The 22,601-nt window shown below is 30.3% G+C and overlaps 2 protein-coding genes across 2 annotated transcripts; one reads left to right on the top strand and one right to left on the bottom strand.

Moving 5' to 3' along the window:
* Positions 1-7,214: 7,214 nt before the first annotated feature.
* Positions 7,215-14,139, top strand: LOC113515122 (Golgi SNAP receptor complex member 1). The gene is made up of 6 exons (XM_026899271.3): positions 7,215-7,390; positions 8,840-9,012; positions 9,538-9,627; positions 9,996-10,141; positions 10,831-10,947; positions 11,811-14,139. The coding sequence occupies exons 1-6, from the start codon at positions 7,360-7,362 to the stop codon at positions 11,929-11,931; spliced, it is 678 nt and encodes a 225-aa protein (XP_026755072.1). The 5' UTR covers positions 7,215-7,359; the 3' UTR covers positions 11,932-14,139.
* A 292-nt stretch (positions 14,140-14,431) lies between these two features.
* LOC113515120 (zinc finger protein 468-like) lies at positions 14,432-21,063 on the bottom strand. The gene is made up of 6 exons (XM_052895885.1): positions 20,641-21,063; positions 18,780-18,929; positions 18,449-18,567; positions 17,492-17,552; positions 17,295-17,402; positions 14,432-16,743 (listed from the first exon to the last, which is right to left on the bottom strand). Exons 1-6 carry the CDS (start codon positions 20,764-20,766, stop codon positions 16,492-16,494), a joined length of 816 nt encoding a protein of 271 aa, XP_052751845.1. The 5' UTR covers positions 20,767-21,063; the 3' UTR covers positions 14,432-16,491.
* Positions 21,064-22,601: the final 1,538 nt, after the last annotated feature.

Below are 22,601 nucleotides of genomic sequence, written 5' to 3' on the forward strand. Positions count from 1 at the left end.
TGTTGGCAATAAATGTTTTCCTTCTTTCTTTTCTTTCTTTTTAATAAATTTAATCTCTTATCTGTCATCATTGAGCAAAGATAATTTTCCACTCACTTTAGACAGGAACTCCACTCACTGCAATTGCTAACTGACGTCGATATGCATGTCCTATATCGGTGTTTGGATAAATAATATATTTTTTATGCTGTGTAAACAGGTGCATAGGTTTATTTATTGTCACCATCTAATTTATTATTTTTTTAGGGTTTCATACCACCTAAGGAAAAAACGGAACACTTATAGGATCACTTCGTTGTCCGTCCGTCCATCTGTCTGTCAAGACACTTTTTGGTAGGAACGTGTAGAGCTATCAAATTGAAATTAATATCATATACACAAGTCTGCAATCTCTTAAATCAGTGAAAAAAAAATCAAGCTTCTAAATCGACGCAATCAAAAGGTGCGGCCGTTTATGTTCCATTTATATCGCATATTTTGACATTCGCAAAGGGAATCAAAACCTATAGGGTACATCTCGTTGATCTTAAATAATGAAATTTAGCAAGAAACAATGTCATGTAGATAGCACAAGTAAAGGAAAAAATCTAAAAACCATAAATTTGTATTTATTACATAAAAAAAAAAAATTAAAACTTGATTTTGTATGAAACCCTCGTTGCGCGAGTCCGACTCTTGACCGGCTTTTTTTATTCTTTGTTTAAAGATTTCGTGTGCGCGCCCCTTTGTAATCTTGCACCCCTAGGCACGTGCCTAGTGCCCTAGGGATAATACACCTCTGCTTAAGGCCTTCCATATTCCATTTATAGTTGAAAATATTTCTTAGTGCAACAAAGCAATTTTTTAGTGCTAATAAAAATACAAATTTCTAAACACCAAAAGTTAGTTTTTAAAATTAACAATATACTATATATATATATATATATATATATATATATATATATATATATATATATATATATATATATATATATATATATATATATATATATATATATATATATATATATATATATATTTTCTCTGCATACTTGATTAAGTAAATGATTTAATATCGATGAAAGCGTATTCTAGTCTATTATAATTCGATCTCGAGGTATCTACTCAAATTTATCCTACACTAAAAATGTTCATCAGTTAAAATTTCTGATTAACTCATTGTTGATGGTACATACCGTTAACATATTAACGCAGAGTATAAAATTATAGTTCAGTTCAATGAGGGCAAGTCAAGTACTCAAGTCTGCACTAAAATTACTACAATTAATGAAAAATTGCACTGTGGTCTCAATATTAAATGGCCCACTCCTTCCTTTCGCGTGGGTGTCGTAAGAGGCAACTGAGGGAACCTCCCCAGGGAGAGGCCTATGTTTTTCAGTGAACAGTTAGTAACAGCTGATATGATGCTGATGATGATATTCTATATATATGGCAACACTTTTCTTTCCAATAAATCGGTGACTTTAATGGATATTTTTTCGTTTCGTTGATGAAAACTGCAGACAGACTGAAAATTAAAAAAAAATATTGTTTTGACTTTTATTGGTTTTATTATATTAAGACACTCCCATATCAGATTCACTTAAATATCTTTCATGTAGAAAATTCATCTAGTTACAATTTTATTATATTCGTAAAATATCTATTGTTATATAATAAATTAATAGACGAACAGGGTTTCAAAACAATCTGTACCATGAAGTATTTAGTGAATTGAATCCAGCAAATGTATATGATATTCTTGATCTTACGAGTATATTATACCAAGTATCTATCGTAGGATAAAGAAGGCTTGCAGAAAAGAGACAAAGCTACTCTAGCTCTATCTATTTCCTACAAACTACTTGCTTGACTGGCCGTTGAAAGTCATTGTTATCACACATCAGTTAAAATTTCTGTCCAAAATTAAAATGCTGTTTCTCAAACTTTGTTTTTGGCGGATGCACTTTGTGCCGTGCCATAAGAAAAGATAAAAAAAAAAAAAACTATCACACAGGGAATGACATGTAGTGGTGAAAGGCGGGAAACTCGAATAAGAACAAGCGGGTTTTTTAAATTTTTTTTATTAATTTATTAAAACTATCTCTATCAATTCTTATTATTGAATAAAATATTATATTTTCACTAAATTCAGCGACAGTAATATAATTAGCATTCATGGGGAAGCGCAGTTGTAGAAAAAGGAAAAAAAAAGATGACGATTCAGGTGATGTAGACCATGAACCTTGTAATGACAAGGATATATATTCGGAAGATACTTCTACTGACTCAGAATCTGAAATTGATAAGGCCGATAAGTATAAACCTTACTACGTCACAGATTATATTAGAAGATATCCCGAGGAATCCCCTGGGACAGAATTTGTTGTCTTTATCCTCAGATAGTGAAAACCATTGGAAGATTGCTCTCACTCTCCTCCTGTTTAAAACGATTTGGTAACTTATCTTAGATCTATAAATAAATTCAAAAAATACTTTCAAAAGCCAGACTTAGCCAATGCTTTTTTAAATAATAAAACTTTTTTAAATGACTACCATTTTAAGGCCCTGCTTCTTCAACAGAAGTTACAGGCGTTATTAGAAATGTACCTACAAATATATCTAATAAAAAAATATATACTATGATATCGAGTTCTAAGAAAATTATTGCTATTAAAAGAATTTTAAGAAAAAATACCTTGACTCATGGATATGTGTTACAGCCAACTCTAACCGTGACAATTACTTTTGCTGCATCTGTATTACCTGAATATGGATATGAGGTTGGCGCCACAATGTCACTCCATATATCTATATATATGGACATTTAGCTAAATTCTGTTTCTGAGTGTTGCAGCATCTGCAAAGGTGAGCATAATTATAAAACTTGTACAACTGGAATGGAAAACGCTATTTGTGTACACTGCAATGGAAATCACACAAGTGTATTTTTTTAAACAAAAGTGAAAATAGATCTAAATTCAGACCTGCTTCTTTTGGAGATATACTTAGCACTGAAATATTTCCTAAACTGGGTAACAAACCTAAAAAAAATGTAGACCTAATTTCAATTCTAAATTCTGATAACAAGAGTTTATCACTTTTAATAGAAAGCATAATCAAACTTATTTCACTACATAACACAAAGAACACATCTATTAACACTAAAAGTGTTTTGAATGTGTTATATGATACTTTTGGTAATAGACCTATTTCACAAAATTCAATCGAGACCAATTAACTATCATACAGTGGAACGCTCAGAGCCTACTGAGCAATCGACATATTTTTACACAATTTTTAAATGAACATCATATTCACATTGCTCTCATCTCAGAAACTTGGCTAAAACCACATTACAAATTAAAAATTAAAGATTATCACGAAATGATTGTGGTAATAACCACAATGGAGTAGCGATTATTATACATAATAGTATTAGATATAAAAAACTTCACTCTTTTTTCGACAATTCTTTGCAAACTATAGCTATTAGTATTGAAGTTAATAATTCTTGGTATTCAGTTGCCAGTATTTACTGTCCTACCAATAGTACACCTAGTTTTACTAAAGCCAAATTTAAGTTCTTTTTGGAGTCTCTTCCTAAACCCACTATCATATCTGGAGATTTAAATGCACATCATACTATGTGGGGTTGTACCTCCACTAATACAAGAGGTAAAGACATTCTTGATTGTTTAGATGAATGTAATTTGGTACTATTAAATGATAAGCAAGTTACTACTGTTGGCTCTCATATTTGGAGACCCAATGGCCTTGATTTAACTATGGTATCCCCATCCATATCATTAAAATGCGAGTGGTCGGTTCATGATGATCCGTTAGGAAGTTATCACCTGCCGACTTTTACTAAAATAAACACAAAGAACTCTTCATCAACTCCGTCAGGTGAACAACATGCTCCTATAGATGAAGTTAATAAACTTTTGTTAAATCGTATAAACCTACGTCTCGTTAATTGGGATCTTTATTCTGAAACTGTTAATCAATTACTTTTGGATTTCGAGTATGATGTCAATGAACCCTTAAACAATTACAATAGGTTCTGTAAAATTATTTTGACAGCTGTGGAACGTTCCGTTCCACGTAGGAACTTATCAAATAGCGGTGCAAATACTTCAAAGAGGCACAAACATATTGCAGTACCTTGGTGGAATAACAGGTGTGCGACAGCTGTCAATGATAGTAAAGCGGCTTACCTTAGGTTTAAACAAAATCCAACTCTCGATAATTACATAAATTTTAAAAGAGTTCAAGCTGTTAAAAAGTTAGTAATTAAGCAAGTAAGACAACAGGGGTGGCAGGAATTTTGTTCCAAATTTAATAGATTAACACCAATTTCCACTGTTTGGCAAAATATGAGAAAACTAAATTCAAAACATCGTCAAAATCATTTTAAAGATATATCATGGGTCAATGATTTTTTACGCAAATATACTCCTGATTTTGTACACTCACCTTTTGATGACAAACAGTTTAATTCTGTTAATTCATGCCCAAAATTTCTCACTGACCCATTCTCAATTGATGAAATATCCAGTGCAGTAAAATCTAGAAAAGATACAGCTAGTGGCCTTGATCGCTTAACATACAATATGTTTCGATTGCTGAATAAAATAAACCTTACTAAACTCTTACAAATTTTTAACGATTTATGGAAGGACTGTATTATCCCACCAGAATGGAAAATGGATTGTTTGATTCCAGTAATTAAACCCGGTAAAGATCCTACAAATTTCGACTCCTATAGACCTATAACATTGACGTCCTGTGCAGGCAAATTATTCGAACAATTAATTAAACAGCGTTTAGAGTTCTTTATTGAAAGTAATAGTATATTACCATCGAATCAATTTGGTTTTCGCCGTGGATATTCAGCGCGCGAAAGTTTAGCGAACTTCTATGTCGACCTTAGTACTGCTTTGAATAACGATGAATATGTTCTATCTGTTTTTTTAGATGTCGTAGGAGCTTTTAACAATGTAAATTTAACAGTTCTATCTTCGATTTTATCCTCATTTCTTCCAATGAAACTTATCGAATGGATTTATAATTTTCTTAGTAATAGAGAAGTGTATGTTAAAGTAAATAGTAAATTAATAGGACCTAGGTTAAGCTCTAAAGGAGTATGTCAAGGTGGTATTCTAAGCCCGCTACTATATATTTTATATATCTATAAACTTAATTCAATTTTAGGAAACAGTGTGAACAACTTGCAATTTGCCGATGATTTATTAATTTATATAAAAGGAAAGAATATTATTGATATGCAATTAGTGTTAAATGAGTCATTAAAAAGACTTGAGAAATATTTTTCTCTTCTTTCCCTCGATATTAGTTTAACCAAAAGTAAAGTAGTTGTTTTTCATCAAGTTCATAAATATGTTCCATTAATGAATATTATATATAATAATCAAACTCTTCCAACAGACTGTAGCGTTAAATTTCTGGGGGTAATTATTCATCAAAATTTAAAATGGGATCTATACGTTGATTGCTTAGTAGATCGTGCTTTAAGAGCCACTAATATAATAAGATCTGTAATTGGTCGTAACTGGGGAGCTGATCCTAAAATTATCCTTTTACTTTACAAATCTCTTGTTAGAAGTAATTTTGATTACGCTTTCTTTTGTTATGCCTCAGAACATAAATTAGTAGAAAAACTCGAAAAAATTCAAAATATGAATTTAAGACTTATTTTAGGTGCTATGTATACTTCTCCAATTATCTCAATGCAAGTAGAATGTAATTTGCCTCCTATCCTTCTTCGTTTCGAATACCTAAAACTCAAATTTCTCTTCAAAGTTTTTTCAGTTTCCAATAACCCACTCATACTCAAATTATTAAATTGCCCCATTTCTATGTTTTTGAATAAAACTATTGTCAATGATTTGAATTTACGAGATGAATATAACATCTATAGTAGTAAGATACTTCCTTGTTATAATGGCCTTTATGAGAGTAAGTTCTGTAAGATCAAAATTGTTATACGTAAAGACATAAAAGAAAAGCACGATATGTATGAGACTTTATCAGAATTTATTGACTACAGGCAGATATATACAGATGGTTCCAAAAATGCACTTAGCACTTCAGTGGCTTTTTACGATTTGTCAAATAGATTTGGTCACGGTTATAAAATTTCAACTTTGGCTAGTATTTACACAGCAGAAGCAAAAGCTATATTTTTAGCATTAGAATACATAGAAAAACAGGTACTATATTCGAAATGGATTATAATTACAGATAGTATGAGTGTTCTTATGGCATTAAAAAATAACACATTCATTTCATCATCAAACTACTTAATTCAAGAAATTCGTAATAAATATTATCATCTCTGTACTATATATGGAAAAGATATTATCTTCATCTGGACCCCTTCACATATTGGAGTGTTTGGGAATGAACAAGTAGACACTTTGGCTAAAATTATTAATTCAAGTGCTGCTCGTGTTCAAGATTTACCCCTTTGTTACTCAGATTGTAGTATTGGAATACATAAAATCGTTACAACTAAATGGGAGGAGCATTGGACTCAAATATTACAGACTAAAGGCAAATGGTACCGCAAAATTAATTGGCGTATTGGAAAACCGTGGTACTGCAAAGGAAAGGACACAAACAGAAAATTTTACACCAATATTTGTAGATTACGAATCGGCCACGGACATTTCAACGAACACCTGCACCGAATGGGCATGATCGCTTCCCCATCATGCACATGGTGTAACTCAAATACAGCCCAATCTCTACATCACCTTTTTTTTGATTGCTCTGAATTTGTCATTCAAAGACACATTATGTTTGACGAACTTAGGATTATCTTCAAAAAACCCGAAAATATCCCGCACTCAATCCCGCTTCTCTTAAGATTTCCTTCTTGTTTCAAAGCTATTTTCACTTATATTATTACAACATTCAAGGAGCTATAAGAATACTTTTATTGAATTGCAAGACAATGATTTTTTATAATTATTTATTTTTAATTTGATAAATCCACTGGTTTAAGAAAACTCAAGAAAAGATATTTATGAAAATGTACTTACCGGATTTGACAAATGAAATATTGAAGATTATGACAATAATTGAAGCGACATTAGAAAAATAAAATTCCAGACAAATTATCTTTTTGAAGACTAGGCAGCATGGTCTCCGACCTTAGCCTGTTCCAAACGGAACAAACGTACTAAAAAAAAAAAAAAAAAATGAATGAATGAAAAACAGTACATTTACAGTGGAAATAAAAATGTGTATTTGATATATTTATATTTATCATTCAACACGAAATAGTGAATAATATTTATATCACATGCACTGTTAGTACTGAAGTTACAAAATAAAGTAATAATTGGAAAAATGACCATGTTAGCTAGTACGTCTTGGGAAGGTACGTAGCAAATAATATTATGAACACTTAAAATGTACAGTTTCACCGGTTCTTAATCCAATGACGTCAAATATTTTCTGTTGATTGCTTTCTCTTATAGTAATACATAAATATTGGTTTCAACTTTACTTACTTCATTACGTTAATTTTTCTTAACCTACTTTTCTTTGTAATTTTTAATATGATTCATGACATGTAACAGGCAAAACTTGTTGTGACCAAAGTCCTTTCGATAAAAACAATTCCTTCAGGTGTTATAGTTAACATATTGCTTGTGATTTACAGAATTTTTATATCTTACTAATATTAGAAATGACATTTTGTAATGTTGTTTGGAGGTTAAGAAATATTAACTAGAGTATCCTTAAATAGTGGGAAGGCTACTGTTAATAATGGGAACAAATGGACCCATTTCTAGCAATATGCTATGTTTGATTCTTCATTCTATCCGTCTGTAAACTATCATAGTTACTTCTTGGTGCATTTGTAACAATTGGTCAACTGACCTGACTTCTCATCAATAATGCAAAAACCTTAAATATCTCATTGGAATTGAATTAACTTTATAATAAACACAGATAGCCTATATTAAGGGAATTACCACAGGATAGTATAATTTTGATTCACACTGTGTCAATATTAATAAAGTTTATACAATCACATTAAACCAAACATCTAGGGCATTATTGAATGAAGTTGACTGAAGTGGAAATTAAATCCAGGACTTGTGTCACAATATGACTACCACTATATGTATAATAAGGCCCCTTAAAAACTGCGTATGTGCTCTCATATATGTCATTGTAAAGCTTTGCATGCTTGCACCAGACTATTAATTAAAAAAAATAGATCCTGTCCCTAGTGTATGCTTATGAATGAGGTTACATAAAAATACTTTGATCTGTTTCATAATAGAATGGCAAACTGACTGACAGACAACCTGATGGAAAGTGATAACTGCTGCCACGTAAAGTGGTAAAGAGTCACTCATGTCTATAGGCAATAGCCATAGAAATCATAGAGTACACCAAGTTGGATCGTTTTTTAATTTGTAACCATTATATGTTTATACACAATATTAAATTATTAAAAATAAAATAATGCCCATGTAGAAGACTTCCAGGTGAAGTATAAACAATTGTTGGAAAAGACAAAAATAAAGTCTGTTCATTAATTTCCTATTATGTATATAAACATTGGATAAAAATTTTTAGCATAAGTTTTAAAAATAATAAAATAAAGACTCATAAAGTTATAACAATTTTATAAGTATGTTTTTGTTCCTCCCTCTGCTTTTGACAACCCCCATTGAGTATTGTCAGAAACATTCTTGGACTGTTACTATTGTGATTAAAATTAATAATTAACAGAATTAATTTTTCATTATTTTAACAATTGTGAATTTGTTTTAAAAATACACACAATTGTTAATTTATTTTTCAATTCTAGAGCTGCGGAAGCAAGCTCGTCTACTAGAAAATGACATAGATGTAAAACTGGTGGCATTTAGTAAACTTGGTGTGAGTACCACATCTAGCCTGAGTTCGGAGACTGTTCCTCTGATCAATAGTGAAGATATGTTTGATACAATGTCTATGGAATTGCAGCAATTATTAAACAAGGTAATTAAAAATTCAAATGTATTGTAGTTTTGTATAATTTTAAATTCAAATCTGAATATTTTATGTCAGTGGCGATATAAGGTGTGGGAAATCAATTTTTGGATGATTTCTGGTTTTTTTTTTTATCAGAAATTTGCACTCCCATTTTTTTAAATCTTATTTACTATGACACTAAAAAACCTTGCACAAAGTGTATTTTACCCATAACCAATTTAGGTTTGGTCCTACCACTACTATTAGTTCGTGACACTAGTAAAACAATGTAGTAATGTAATAAACATTATTATTTGAATTATTGATATATTTAGATCTTTTGATAATTCGCTAAGATAAACCCCATAATACATATAGTTGTATTTAAAAGCACATAATATTAACCAGAAGTACATGTATTATGCTAATGTTTGTTAAAGTCTCAATATACACTGTATATACAATGTCTCAATATACAATGTAAAATTTATTTCAGACTTGTTACATTGCTGCTCCAAACATTGATTCTATTTTTTTTATTCATTTTATCAGCTCTCATCAATTAACGACAAAATGGCGGATTTGGCACCGAGTGGCGCTGCTACGATGCACACGATAAAGAGACACAGAGAAATACTTATGGTAAATTATTAGATCCTTAAGTCATGAGAACAAAATATTATTTATTAGCTATATCCATTTCTTTGCAACTATTTAGATAATGCTCTTATAGCAAATGTTTGTTTTCGTTAATTAATAGATATTTCTGACATTGCCATTATAATACTTCCGTAAATTTTGGTTTATAAACTCTTAAGTATACATGCATAATGTAAGCAATTGTCTAAGATCTTTATATGGTCTCTATTTATAATAAAATAGTAGAAACTACTAGGAATTTATATATAGATTAGCAGAGGAAACACACAGCGCTAATGTTCACAGTATTTGTATCTAGTGTTGCCAGCTATATTAATTAGAAATGTGATAAGTAGTTCTAACACTTGCAGGACTACCAACAAGAGTTCACAAAGACATCTGCCCGGGTTAACGCACGGCGAGAACGCGAGGAACTGCTACGCGGTAGCAGTCCTCCGCCTGCTGCCGGCCTCAACCGCCGTGATCAGTACAATAAAGAAGCCAATCATTTGCACAGGTCAGCTACCATCCAACCACTTAGCTTTAGCCTACCTTGCGCTCTTAGTTGTTATTCATGGGGCTACATACTGTCATTTTTTCTTTCTTTCTATCTGTAATCAGCTCTCTTTAACTATAATGAAATCTGGTGTATATCATGGGCCTTAGAAGATAAAAAATTCATTATGAAAAAAATATTAAAAAACCAAAAAAAAACATTTACTATAGTGCTCCTAGGTATATTTTTATGATGTCCCACAAATCATCAAATTTGATGCCATCCTGTACTTACCTGGGACTCCTGAGTTAATGGAAAAGCTATTTTTCATAATATAGAGAATAAACGGGTAGTAATCACTATTTGGTGAGCATACGACTCAGCTAGTGACGGTTACTGTAGCTCTTAACATCAAAGAAATTTCAGATGTGTTACCTGAAATTCCCAAAGGGACTGTATATTTAAAAGTATAAAAGGGAAATCAAGTTTTATAGTTTCCATATAGTTGCAATATTTTTTTTTTTGTACTTTATGTAATTAGGTTTTAAGATAATATTACTATCAATTTTCAAAATAATTAAAAAAAAAAAATAATATATCAGTTATTGATTATTCAAAAATTCAACTATTTACCTGTAATATATATGTATATAGGCTTGTGTTTGAATAAAGTTTTTACATTATATTACATATTTATTTCGTTGTTCCAGTTCTCACATACTAGTAGATGAACAGATCAATATAGCGATGGAAGCCCGCGAGCACCTCGCGTCACAGCGACAGACCTTCAAGCGGATGCAGACACGGTTCAACGACATCACAAACAGGTACGTTGGTATTTTTTGCGTCAATAATGTACACGCAATTACATAAGATAATAAATCCACACGGTTTTTTGTTATTAGTATAAATCAATCATAGTTATTTACCTAAGGACATACATATAAGTAACAATATTATATATAGGTACATAATGCATTGCTAATATTTACAAATTCTTGACACTAGAGGCGTCAAGTTATAATAAAGAACCAATTATAAAATATATTTAGTTACAAGTTTTAAAAAATGTACAAAAAGTAAACACGACTGGAATTCACGTACTCATCATATTTTACAGCCACCAGTCGTTCTCTATTCCTTCATGTACATTTTATAAATAAGACTCTGCCCACTAATGGAATATGCACATTGACCCTCGCGAAATTAAAAAAAATTTAGCTGTTTGTTTATATTGGTCTGGGTGTTGTCTTTTATGTATAATACAAATAGTGTTTAAAAAAATTGTATTTAACCAAAATAAAATGTGTATCAGTCTAACACCCATAGTACGGGGGGGAAGCGATTGTTAGCAATGGAGTTTGACAGCCCCATTGCTAGCAATATGCCCTATCAGGTCAACCTCCGCGTGGTTCCCTCTGAAAACCATCGTGAACAATTCTCGTTGAATTCGTCACGATGGGCTAACTGACCTGTTTCATCCTCATCTATCATTCTTCACTGGTGCCCTATCAGCGTATACCGATAACGCGGGTGGGGTTACTATTTCATTATAACCTATAAAAAAAAAACACCCATAGTACATACAGGCTTTGCTTATTTTGAAACTAGATGGCGTTGTATATCTCCTATAGTATTTATTTATATTTGCCCATTAAAAATATAACCATATGAATATATTCTATTACAGATTTCCAATGCTGAACAGTCTCATCTACCGAATTAACGCCCGCAAACGGCGCGACTCCCTGATATTAGGCATCGTGGTCGCCATCTGCACATTCCTGCTTCTATTGTACGCATTCCATTGACTTTGAACGGCAGAAACTTACGTGATAAATGGATATTTAGATAATATTGAAATGTTACTATAATCAATAGGGTTGATTTTAAAATTTTATTATTTTATCATTAGTATACTAACACTGTGGACCTGGACATGAAGTAAAAAATAGCAAAGTGACACGCATCAACGTAGTGCATTTCTATAAAATAACATTTACCGAAATTTCTTTCCAACTGTTCACAGCGGCGGTACACTAATGGAGTCAAATTCTCTAATTTTAAACTTATTAATACTAAATTCTTTTAACACCACTATTTGAAAAGCAGTAAAAGAATACATCAATAGGTTTTGATTAGCATTCGCATAAGAAATAATTAAACACCGACGCTGTCTCGTTCTGTGTAATGTATGCAGTAGCGATAACGAATCTATCGATATATCCGTTTACAACTTTTTTAATGAGATGTAATACTTTAACTGATGAGATGAGATGTAATACTTTCAGGTATAAATTAGGCTCTATCACAGATAATTAACATGATTACTAGAAGCTTTATTGAGCCTAATTTAAAACTTTAAATTGGTATACGAACTGAATTCAGTTACGGCTTCATTTAATTCAACTATTACATTTCAGAATTGGACTATCTATTTGTCGGAAATTAGTGAATTTTAGTGAAAGATTGATGCAGAGAATGTGTTTACAGAATCGATCCTATTCTAAATCTATATAAATAATTTATATCAAAATAAATAACATGGTAATCATTTCATATTTTATCCAAGTGGCTTTGTGCAGAAATATAGCTTTATTTGATATTATTATATTATTCTTTTAATAACAAGTTGGGAAGCCATTTCAGATATGGTGTAACATTTAATATATATAATATACAAAAAATCAAATCTTTCTCATTATAAAATAGAGATATTTTGATTTTTTGTTTGTAATGGACAAACACAGAAAATATTTAACCGGTTTTAATAATTCTTTCACCTATAGAAAGCTACATTACCAGCGAGTGACATGGGCTTAATTTGTGTTGTTTTATTTAAAAAAATCGTATAAATTCAGGGTGTGTCACTAGTATAATAATAATAATAATGCAATTTTAAACTGTGATTGAACAATGAAATATAAGTATTTACTTTTCAAACAAATAATAATAAAGTTATGTGAGCAAAAGGTATTTATGATGTAACATTATAAAAGATATAAAATTTAAACATTAGAAATATAAAAACAGCTATTTTTTTGTAATATAGTACTGATTGGGGATCAGAGAAGGTAGAAACAAATTTATGGTTAAACGTTTCCTAAGCATACTTTATATTTTAATGCAGAGGTGCCCAGACTTTTTCTCATAGACCTTCAAAGACTTAAAAATTACCTGGTCCCGGTGAACCTCCTTCATCAACATTTCTACCAAGTTGCTAAAACTCGACAAAAAATGTGAATATTGGATCAAACTATGGCAATTTGCGTTGCGGCTGAGTTCCAACCACGAATTAATAGTTTTAGAAAAAAGTGAAAATTAATTGATTGTGCTGTGAGTGAATGTGAATAAAGTAAAATTGGTCAATCAAAAGAGTGATTCCATTCAACTTTTTTGACATCTATTCACAGTACAAAGAACCAATCAGTTCTCATTTATTTAGAATTGGAGTGGTAAAATCCCCATTTGGAGTGGTAAAAATAAAAAAAAAAGTGTATTTTTGCGTTGTATATATTCAAATGTGTAATTAATAAACTATTAATTATTATCATATTACATTGTAATATGATTGAATTTTCGTGGACCCTGGACCACTTTGGGAACTAAGGTTTTAATGTAATAATTAGTCAATAGCTCGCGCTCGTGATTAAGGATCACGAATTGATCCCGAAACTAGTTGAGCTTTCTCGATCTAATTACACGCAAGTTAAATCGATAGTTATTACATTAAAATTATTTATACAACTTTGTAACATGACAATGTATAACACCTTGTATAAGTGTCACAGTAAAAATGAATCATTGGGATACTATCGACTGACTACTGTTAAACCTGATTTAAAACAGTTATTTGACTATTTTCCATCAAAAGTACTTGGTTGTCTCATCATATATTTGTGTATAATATAAAGTATTTCTATATCTCTTTATAAGCCTAAATAATTAATATAAGGACGTAAACTGTAAATATTCTGATGTAACTGTTTATTATAATAAAACAATACTATTTATTTTTACATTTTTTTTTATTTGACATCTCAAATAAATTAACATGGTTTCTTAAACTAACACAGATCTATAAAACTTTAGACAATGTTGTGATAATTTAATGTATTACATAAAACGAAAGGCGTCTAATAATTCATCAGTTCCTAATAAAAATATTAGCAAATATGCTTGCTTTTGCACAATTTTACAATACAATTCAATTCACTTGAAAAGGTTTGCTGGAAGAAATCTCTTATTAGAGATAAGCTTTTGCACATTGCGTTTAAAATAAAATGTTCTTAGCATTGTTTGTGTATAAAGAATAAAAAAAAAAAAAAAAAAAAAATACAAACTGCAAGCTATACAGAACTTGGGGCCGGGGGTGCGTTTCTAATTTATTGTCGGACGTCGCTCAATCTACCTCCACTTGGCCCTTATCTACTAAGTACATTCATGCAATAACCTCAGAATTATCTGTCAATATTTAAAAACTAAATAATCAATTACCAATATTTCCATATAATAATTAAATAGTAATAATATATAATTAAAAAGTACTCTGATAGCGCGCTAAAATGTTAATCATACAATAGAATTAATATTCTTTGAAATTTTTGATTTTCATGACAAAAAGTACCTATATGAAAACTTTAAAACAAGACAATGAGGTAGATTTTTATTTAGTGATTGATTTACGTTTAATTTGTTCTATGATTAACAGATCAATCAGAAAATTAAATATTAAAAATTCAGAAATATTAAAAAAAGAAATATTAAGTTTTTGAAAAATGACAATTCTGACGTCGCACTTCGATAAGATTACTTCATTATGAATTCATTATGATTATTATCACTATAAAATAAAATGTCTATGTAAATAAAATTAATCATAATTTAATAAATTAATGACATTATTTAAATGTATAATGCGAATGTGTGTTGCACAAACATAATTATATTATGTATAAAAATATAATTGAGGAGTTCATTGTATCGTCAAAACAATACATAAAAATTATAAATAAAGAATAATAAAATTACATGTAGCTAAGCACCCTGTTACCATGTTGTGGTACATACTAACACTGCAGTGGTGCTTTAATACAGGGTCAAAGAATAATGTTCAAAACAAAATACCTAAATAGTAACAACTTTATTTATACACAATACTTTTTTATGACCGATTATAATACTTTTTGAAATAGTCCGTAGTCAAATGATTAGGTCAGACAGGTTAACACAGAAAGCACCCATTATAAGAATCTTATTAAATAACAATAAAACGTTTTGACTGGATTAAAATACAGTATTTTATTATATATCTATTCCTCTATAATAGGTAAATAAAATATATAGATATAGTAAAATACAATATAATAAGTTCTACTCACGATCTACCACAATAGACTCGCTACTAATATACATACACATTGATAATATGTCATATTATCGTATATTTTAAGTAAAAATAAATAAAGTATATATACACTTACTGCATATGAAGTTAATTTATATGTAAGGAAGCATTATACATATTTACATACTATATATTACATACACGCACTTTATATGACAGGTTTTCCTATCAATGTTACCACAGTTCCATATACGACAATCGAAAAGCTAGGGGGGAAAGGGATTGTTAGTAATAGGATCTAACTGACCCATTGCTAACAATACACCCTATCAGGTCGAGCTCCACGCAGTTTCCCCTGGAAACCATCGTGGTAAATTTTAGTAGAATTCGTCACGATGGACTAACTGACCTGCCTTTTCATCCTCACCTATCATCCCATACTGGTGCCCCACCGATAGCGTAGGTGGAGTACCACTCCATTACCACCCATTTAAAAAAAAAAAACTAAATGCTACACCGTGTTCTCGGTTGCTACTTTATACAGCATACTTTACAAAAATGTTAAAACCAAATATTATAAATACTTATTTTAGCTTATGAAATACTAGTTTTGTACTTTTGAGATGTATTCGTAATTCAAAAGTGACAATCAAATACTACTGGCCTCCATTGACGTGTTTAAATATTTTCTAGGAAGACCTGGCCTTTTAAAAAAGACACATAAACTCTCTAACCTGTTTTTGCTTATATCTGAGGGCTCTGTTTCTTACTCTGGTGTGGACACACTCCACTAAGCCCTCCCTCTGTATACCCCTATGATGACCTCCGCAAACGACGGAGAATTTATCCATAGGCAAAATTTTATTTATGTTTGCTCTGGGAAGATCCCAGACTATTAAATCTGACGAGAGACAATTTTCAGCAAAATCTATACAAATCAAATAATTGTTTAACACACAAAATATCCATTAATTCTTAATTTAATTAATCTCTTATTATTTTATATTTGAACTAATTAGCGCATTTAACTTTCATTTAACACGTCTTGATGCACGGCCCGTCTGTGTGCTTTAAGCGTGCCGCGTTGCGTGAAACTTTGTTGGCATATACAACATTCATACGGTTTTTCACCTGTGTGCGTTCGGAAATGCTTCTCTAGGTCGCTCCTTGTGGCGAAAGTTTTGTTGCACGCGTCCAACGGGCATACTACTGTCTTGTTGTGAACGCGTTTGTGTAGATACAGCTTTTTCGGTTTATCGAATACCTTTTTGCATTCCTGTAAACAGAAATCACAAATTAGATAAGAGAATAAATATCAAAATAAATACGTATATCGGCGACATTGTCCGCGTGACGGGGCTATGTTAATTGAATAGGATAAACAATAGCTTATATCCTTCTCCATCCGCAAATACTATGTGTTTCTCAAATTATTTGAGTATTGATTAAATTGAAAATGTGCCAGATGAAAACAAACACAACACATCCACATACATTTGCAGTCTTTAAACCTAAGGTGTTTTTCTTTCGTAGCTTGTAATTTCACTACTATATTCCACTGAAAAAACAATAAATGTATGATATGGAATGGAGAATGATATAGGTTTCCTTTTACCCTGATCACACACACAAAGTATAGTGGTACCTTGATGAAGCTGGTTTTTACGTAAATTTAAATTACAAAACTCATCTTTCATTTATATTTTCATTCTTTTTGATGTTATATCTATAAATTGTCTGATACATATAATTACAATATTTTTATAATCTACAATAACAAATTTTATTTAAAAAATATATATAATTTAGAAATATATATGGACTTACTTGACATTTATATGTTTCAGACTGATCTGACTTATTCTTGCATTTTTTACTTTTGTTTACATTCTTTTTGATGTCACTAGGATTTGAATGGCTTTTAGTTGATGAACTCTGAAATGCACAATTGAAAAATTAAAATAAAATGTTGATAATTTATATATTAATAATATTGTTATGGACTTATAACAAGCAGTACTTACAACCGTTAAAGTTTCAAACAAATCTTTTCTAACTGCTATTGTTTTTTCCTTTTTAGAATTACTCTGAAATAGATAAAAGAAAAATTGTATCATCATATCTAACAAGCATAGATTAGAAAAAAAAAAACTATAAAAATTGCTTATTTATATACAATTTTACTTTCAATGGAATTTTATGAAAAGGCAACAAACTTTTCTTAAAAGAAACAAATGAAATTAATAAAAAATCGAAACATTCTGAAAGAAATAAAGAAATGTTTTTATTCATGAAAACTTTAAGCATTTTTGAATAGTCATTTTTCAGTTACTTTTTATTGTTTCCTATTCAATAAATTAATCTATAGAATATCAGCAGACTGTCCTTTGATGAGGTTAATTAAGTATCTATTTATTTTTTTATTTGTGATTTCCATACTTATGTAATAATTTTTAAGTAACTTAATATACATACATATCCTCTATACACCGTCTGACTCTTCAGATTAAGACAATGAGTATACACTGAGGTCGATTTTGAGATGCTATTTCTTTAAAACTATCTCTAAAATTCAAATTTCTATTTGATATCAAAGCAAAATCTTTATTATAAGGATCAATGTGAACTATTTTACTAAGAGATTTAAGTCAACATTATTATTATCTTAGTTTATGATGGTCCATAAGCGTAATATAGTAAAATAATCATGTTAAAATATTAGATTAAAAGATACCTTTAAAGAAATGGTACTTCAGAATCAGCCCTAATGTTTTTTATTTGTTAACTTACTACTTCGCCACAATTTATTTTAAGATTTTTTTTTATCTAAAAGCAATACTCATAAGATAATCCAAACATTCTCATCTACAAGTAGTCTGATTTTAATGTAAATATAACGGGATTGACTTACATATATTTTATATGAGAAAAATGGTATTGTTAACACAGATTTTACTAAATATGGTAAAAAAAAATCTTACAATTTTGTCACGTTTTCCTCGGCATCTTTATTTCGACATGGTTTGTTTGAGTTTTCAGTTTCTTGTTTATTCCTAACTTCATCTGCACTGCTTGATATTGTATTATTTAATTCTACAGACTGGAAAAGAAGACAATATTTCATTTAAAAAAGAATTATTAAGATGGGATTAAATACATTATAAGTAGTGTATTTGTATACCAGATTTCATAGGGGTTGGTTAAGCCGTTAAGGTGATAAAAGGTAACAAACAAACACACTTTCACATTTATAATTACTAAAGATTCATATTTGCACTATAATACAAAAATACAATATCATTACACACACACCTGACTTTGGTCTACATTTACTTCACTGGCAAACAATAATCTCAAGTTTGAATCATTCTTTGTTGCTAATATCCTTAACTGTTTTGCTTTCTTTATGATTTCTGCACAATCTTCACAAATCCTCTGTGGCAGATTATCCAACTGGGAGATCTGAAAAGAAATTGGGATTAACAAAGTATTAATACAAAATACCTACTAATAAAGTATAATACCTACTACAGTATTACAATGAATTTGTCAAGATGGACTAACTGACCTGACTGGGGGAAGGGATTGTTAGCAATGGAGTTTGATAGCCCCATTGCTAGCAATATGCCCTATTAGGTTGACCTCCACGTGGTTCCCCCTGGAAACCATCGTGAACAATTCTTGTTGAATTCGTCACGATGGGCTAACTGACCTGCTTCATCCTCACCTATCATCCTTCACTGGTGCCCCTCCGGTGTATACCGATAACGCAGGTGGGGATACCATTCCATTATCACCTATTAAAAGAACTGACCTGACTTCATCCCCACCTTTTATCCCTCACTAGTACCCTGTCAGTGTATACTAAGCACAGGTGGGGTTCAATCCATTTTCAGTTATATATATATATATATATATAATTAACTGTAGGGGTAGAAATTTTGTGAAAAAAAAAATGCTAAAAACTGAGTTAGGGGGATGTTACAAGTAAAATAGAACAGATGTTTTTCAAATTGGGACCCCAGTAAAATGATAATAGGTGAGGGTCAAAGCAGATAATTTACCAAGAATAAATTATGTTGGCTTTTAAGGGGAAATGCCTGAAGGTTGACCTGACAGAGTATATTGCTAGTAATATGATTACTAGTCCCTATTACTAAGAATCACTCCCCTCTTCTACTCAATTAGAAAAAGTTATGATAGTTAGTTACCACATCTATACATATAATAAAACTGTAAAGGGCAAATATCTACTAGAAAAAAATATGCTAAACACCAAGTCAGAGGTATATTAGAAGTGAAATACAACATATCCAGACTTTTCAAATTTTTTGTTTCTTTGTCTGTTTGTATGTTGTTATTGTATCTCTGAAATTATTGGACCAATTTAAATGAAATTTTGCATGGTGGTATGGTACCTAACATCTCCGGTCAAAATTTTAGATACTTTTAATCATGGAAAATTAAAGAGTTCCCGTCGTGATAGTTAAAGTACTATAGTAACTTCTACAGCATAGTACACAACCTACTTAAGTAATTTTGACCTAAGGCAAGGAGTGAGAATGAGATGTCATATGTTAATTTTGGTCCAGTATTCCCAGACATAGTTAACTAAAATAAGGAGGTTAAAAATGTTAATCGAAGGAATAACAAATACTATGCAGACAAAGTTGCAGGTATCAGCTAGACTCTAATAAAACAATAGTTACTAACAACAGAAATTTCATTCTCCAAGATAATATGAGGCCAATAAAATCAAAAACAGCTAAATCCAAGTCTGTCAAATATTCAGGAATCTACAAAAACTAATATTTTGTCAAGCATTTAGAATGATATTTTATATTTTAATTATAAAAAATTTGAATGTTAGTAATAATTTGAATTTTAATTAATAGAACTTCTTCTATATTTGAGTTAAGAGTGAAAATGAAATTGGTTTTATGGTATTTAGCTGCCTTTGATTTCATATACCTCATATATCGAAAATAAACTCTCAATTAAATACTATAATTATTATATATCTAATCTAAGCAAAAGTACCTGTGAGTTCATTTTTCTCAAGTTGTAATATTGTGAATTTTATCTGTTTCAGAAAAATTGTTATAAATGACATCTGTGCTTGTCATGTCGATTCTATTACTGTATACAAATCACATTATTGGATAATACTTACCTCAACTCCTGTATGTAGTAATATATCGACACACAAGTCTTCCACGTCGAAAATATTATATTTACCATGTTGATTGAGACACAGCCTACATTTCTCATAAAATAAAATAACACTAGGTTCTTCCATGGTTATATAAATGTCTGTTTTATTTACGCAATAAGAATTTTATGTTTATTTACTAGTTAACAACTATAATGGCAAATATTGTTTTATTCTTGAAATCACTTTCCCAAGACAAACATTGTGAAAGACGACAAAAGTGGAACGTTTATGTGTTGATAAAATAATGAAGAAAGATTTTTTCTTAACTGAATACTAAATAAAAATGTAAATCTCAATGCAAAGCATTAAAAATAAACAACCGGAGAAGTAGAACACAAACACGTAGGAACCTAATATGTTTCACGTTTACCTAAAACAATGACAGATTGTTGACAGTGACACTACAATAATAACAGCACAGTGACAGAAAGTGATCTAGTTTTTTTTTTCTTTCTTATGGCACGGCATGATCTAGTTTTAATTTTAATTTTTCAAATTACCGGAAGAGTATTACAAATATATAAAAATGTACGGAATAAAGTAAAAAAATTAAGACACTTGAAACAGAATTTTTATTATATAATATTTGAATATCCTGATATGCTTTTATAATCGTGAGGAGACCGTATTTATCTACTCTCATTTATCGCACTAATACAAACAAATGTATTAAAAATAAATAATATGAACGTAAGGAATGTCGTGAAACAAAAAAAACTTAATAATGTATGGTCCAATGCAGACCTCAAGGCAGGTAGATCTACATTAAAACCTTCATCCAACCATATCATATACTAGCCGGACCTGTGGTTAGGCCTTAGTTTAGAATTTATTAAAAATTAAATAGAAATTTAATTGAATGAACATCGTTTAAAAAATTTACATTTAGGTATATGCATAGATTAAGGCTATCCTTAACCTATTTATTTATAGGTATATTATATGTAACAAAATCTTATATCATTTACATAAAATTCTTAGCGACTTAAAAACAAATAACAATTTTTATAGAACACTCACATAGACAGACACATTAAAATTGTGACCCTTCCTAAATGTTTTGATGAACTTTTACGTAGTTATGCAAAAAAATAATGATTAAAAAAACTTGGGCGATGTTAGAATGCATGGTTAAAGTTTAGGTGTTTTACAATATACCCTTTATTAAGTAGACAAAGGTACGTGTTCAAAGTCATTAACACCTTCTTGGTCAAAAGTATTTTTCTTTTAGTAACAGAGATAATACCGTTTCCACGATCTTTCAAAATGAACGCATTATAAAACTATACATTATATAACAATGGATTCACTCGAATTTACTTCAGAGAATTGGCTTCTAAATATAAACTTAATGAAAATAGGTATTTATTAAGTTACTTTTTCAAATTGTAAATAGTATGTTATTTTTCTCTATTTAGACAACAGGAATGATATATATTATTGTCATAGGATTCCCTAATTCCACCTACCTTTATAGGTAGCACAAGATTTGAGGTAAGTACTTAGTTTATAAACAACATGATCGCATTTATTGCTTTATTTATCCTACGATATGTAGGTACCATACGCATAATTTATAATCAAAGAAGCTGAAATCTCCGTGTCTATATAACTATAACTTTTTGGGGTTCATCAGAATTCAGAAATAAAAAGCTTATCGCCAGTATACATATATCCTATTTAAATGTTTTAATTTATTAACATTATTTATAACTAGCTTTTACCCGCGATTTCATCCGCGTGACAATTCCAGTATGTTTACTGACCGAGATTAGAAGTAGCTTGTATCCTTTTTCATCCAATATAGTACGTATATACGTACTATGAGAATTAACATACAAATTGATCTAACTCATAGATGGGAAAGGGATTGTTAGTTATGGTGACTGGCCCATTGTCAGCAATACATCCTATTAGGT

Source organism: Galleria mellonella, unplaced genomic scaffold (genome assembly GCF_026898425.1).
Source record: "Galleria mellonella isolate WM207_F2 unplaced genomic scaffold, CSIRO_AGI_GalMel_v1 utg312, whole genome shotgun sequence".
NCBI classification, from domain to species: domain Eukaryota; kingdom Metazoa; phylum Arthropoda; class Insecta; order Lepidoptera; family Pyralidae; genus Galleria; species Galleria mellonella.

Bases quoted from the DNA above. Each gene is read 5' to 3' on its own strand.
- LOC113515122 (XM_026899271.3), top strand. From the start codon at position 7,360: ATGACCATGTTAGCTAGTACGTCTTGGGAAG. The intron at 9,013-9,537 runs GTAATTAAAAAT...TCATTTTATCAG, and splicing joins TGCAGCAATTATTAAACAAG to CTCTCATCAATTAACGACAA. The intron at 10,142-10,830 runs GTCAGCTACCAT...TCGTTGTTCCAG, and splicing joins GAAGCCAATCATTTGCACAG to TTCTCACATACTAGTAGATG.
- LOC113515120 (XM_052895885.1), bottom strand. From the start codon at position 20,766: ATGGAAGAACCTAGTGTTATTTTATTTTATGAGAAATGTAGGCTGTGT. The intron at 17,553-18,448 runs GTAAGATTTTTT...TCTATTTCAGAG, and splicing joins GAGGAAAACGTGACAAAATT to TAATTCTAAAAAGGAAAAAA. The intron at 16,744-17,294 runs GTAAGTCCATAT...TTCTGTTTACAG, and splicing joins CTGAAACATATAAATGTCAA to GAATGCAAAAAGGTATTCGA.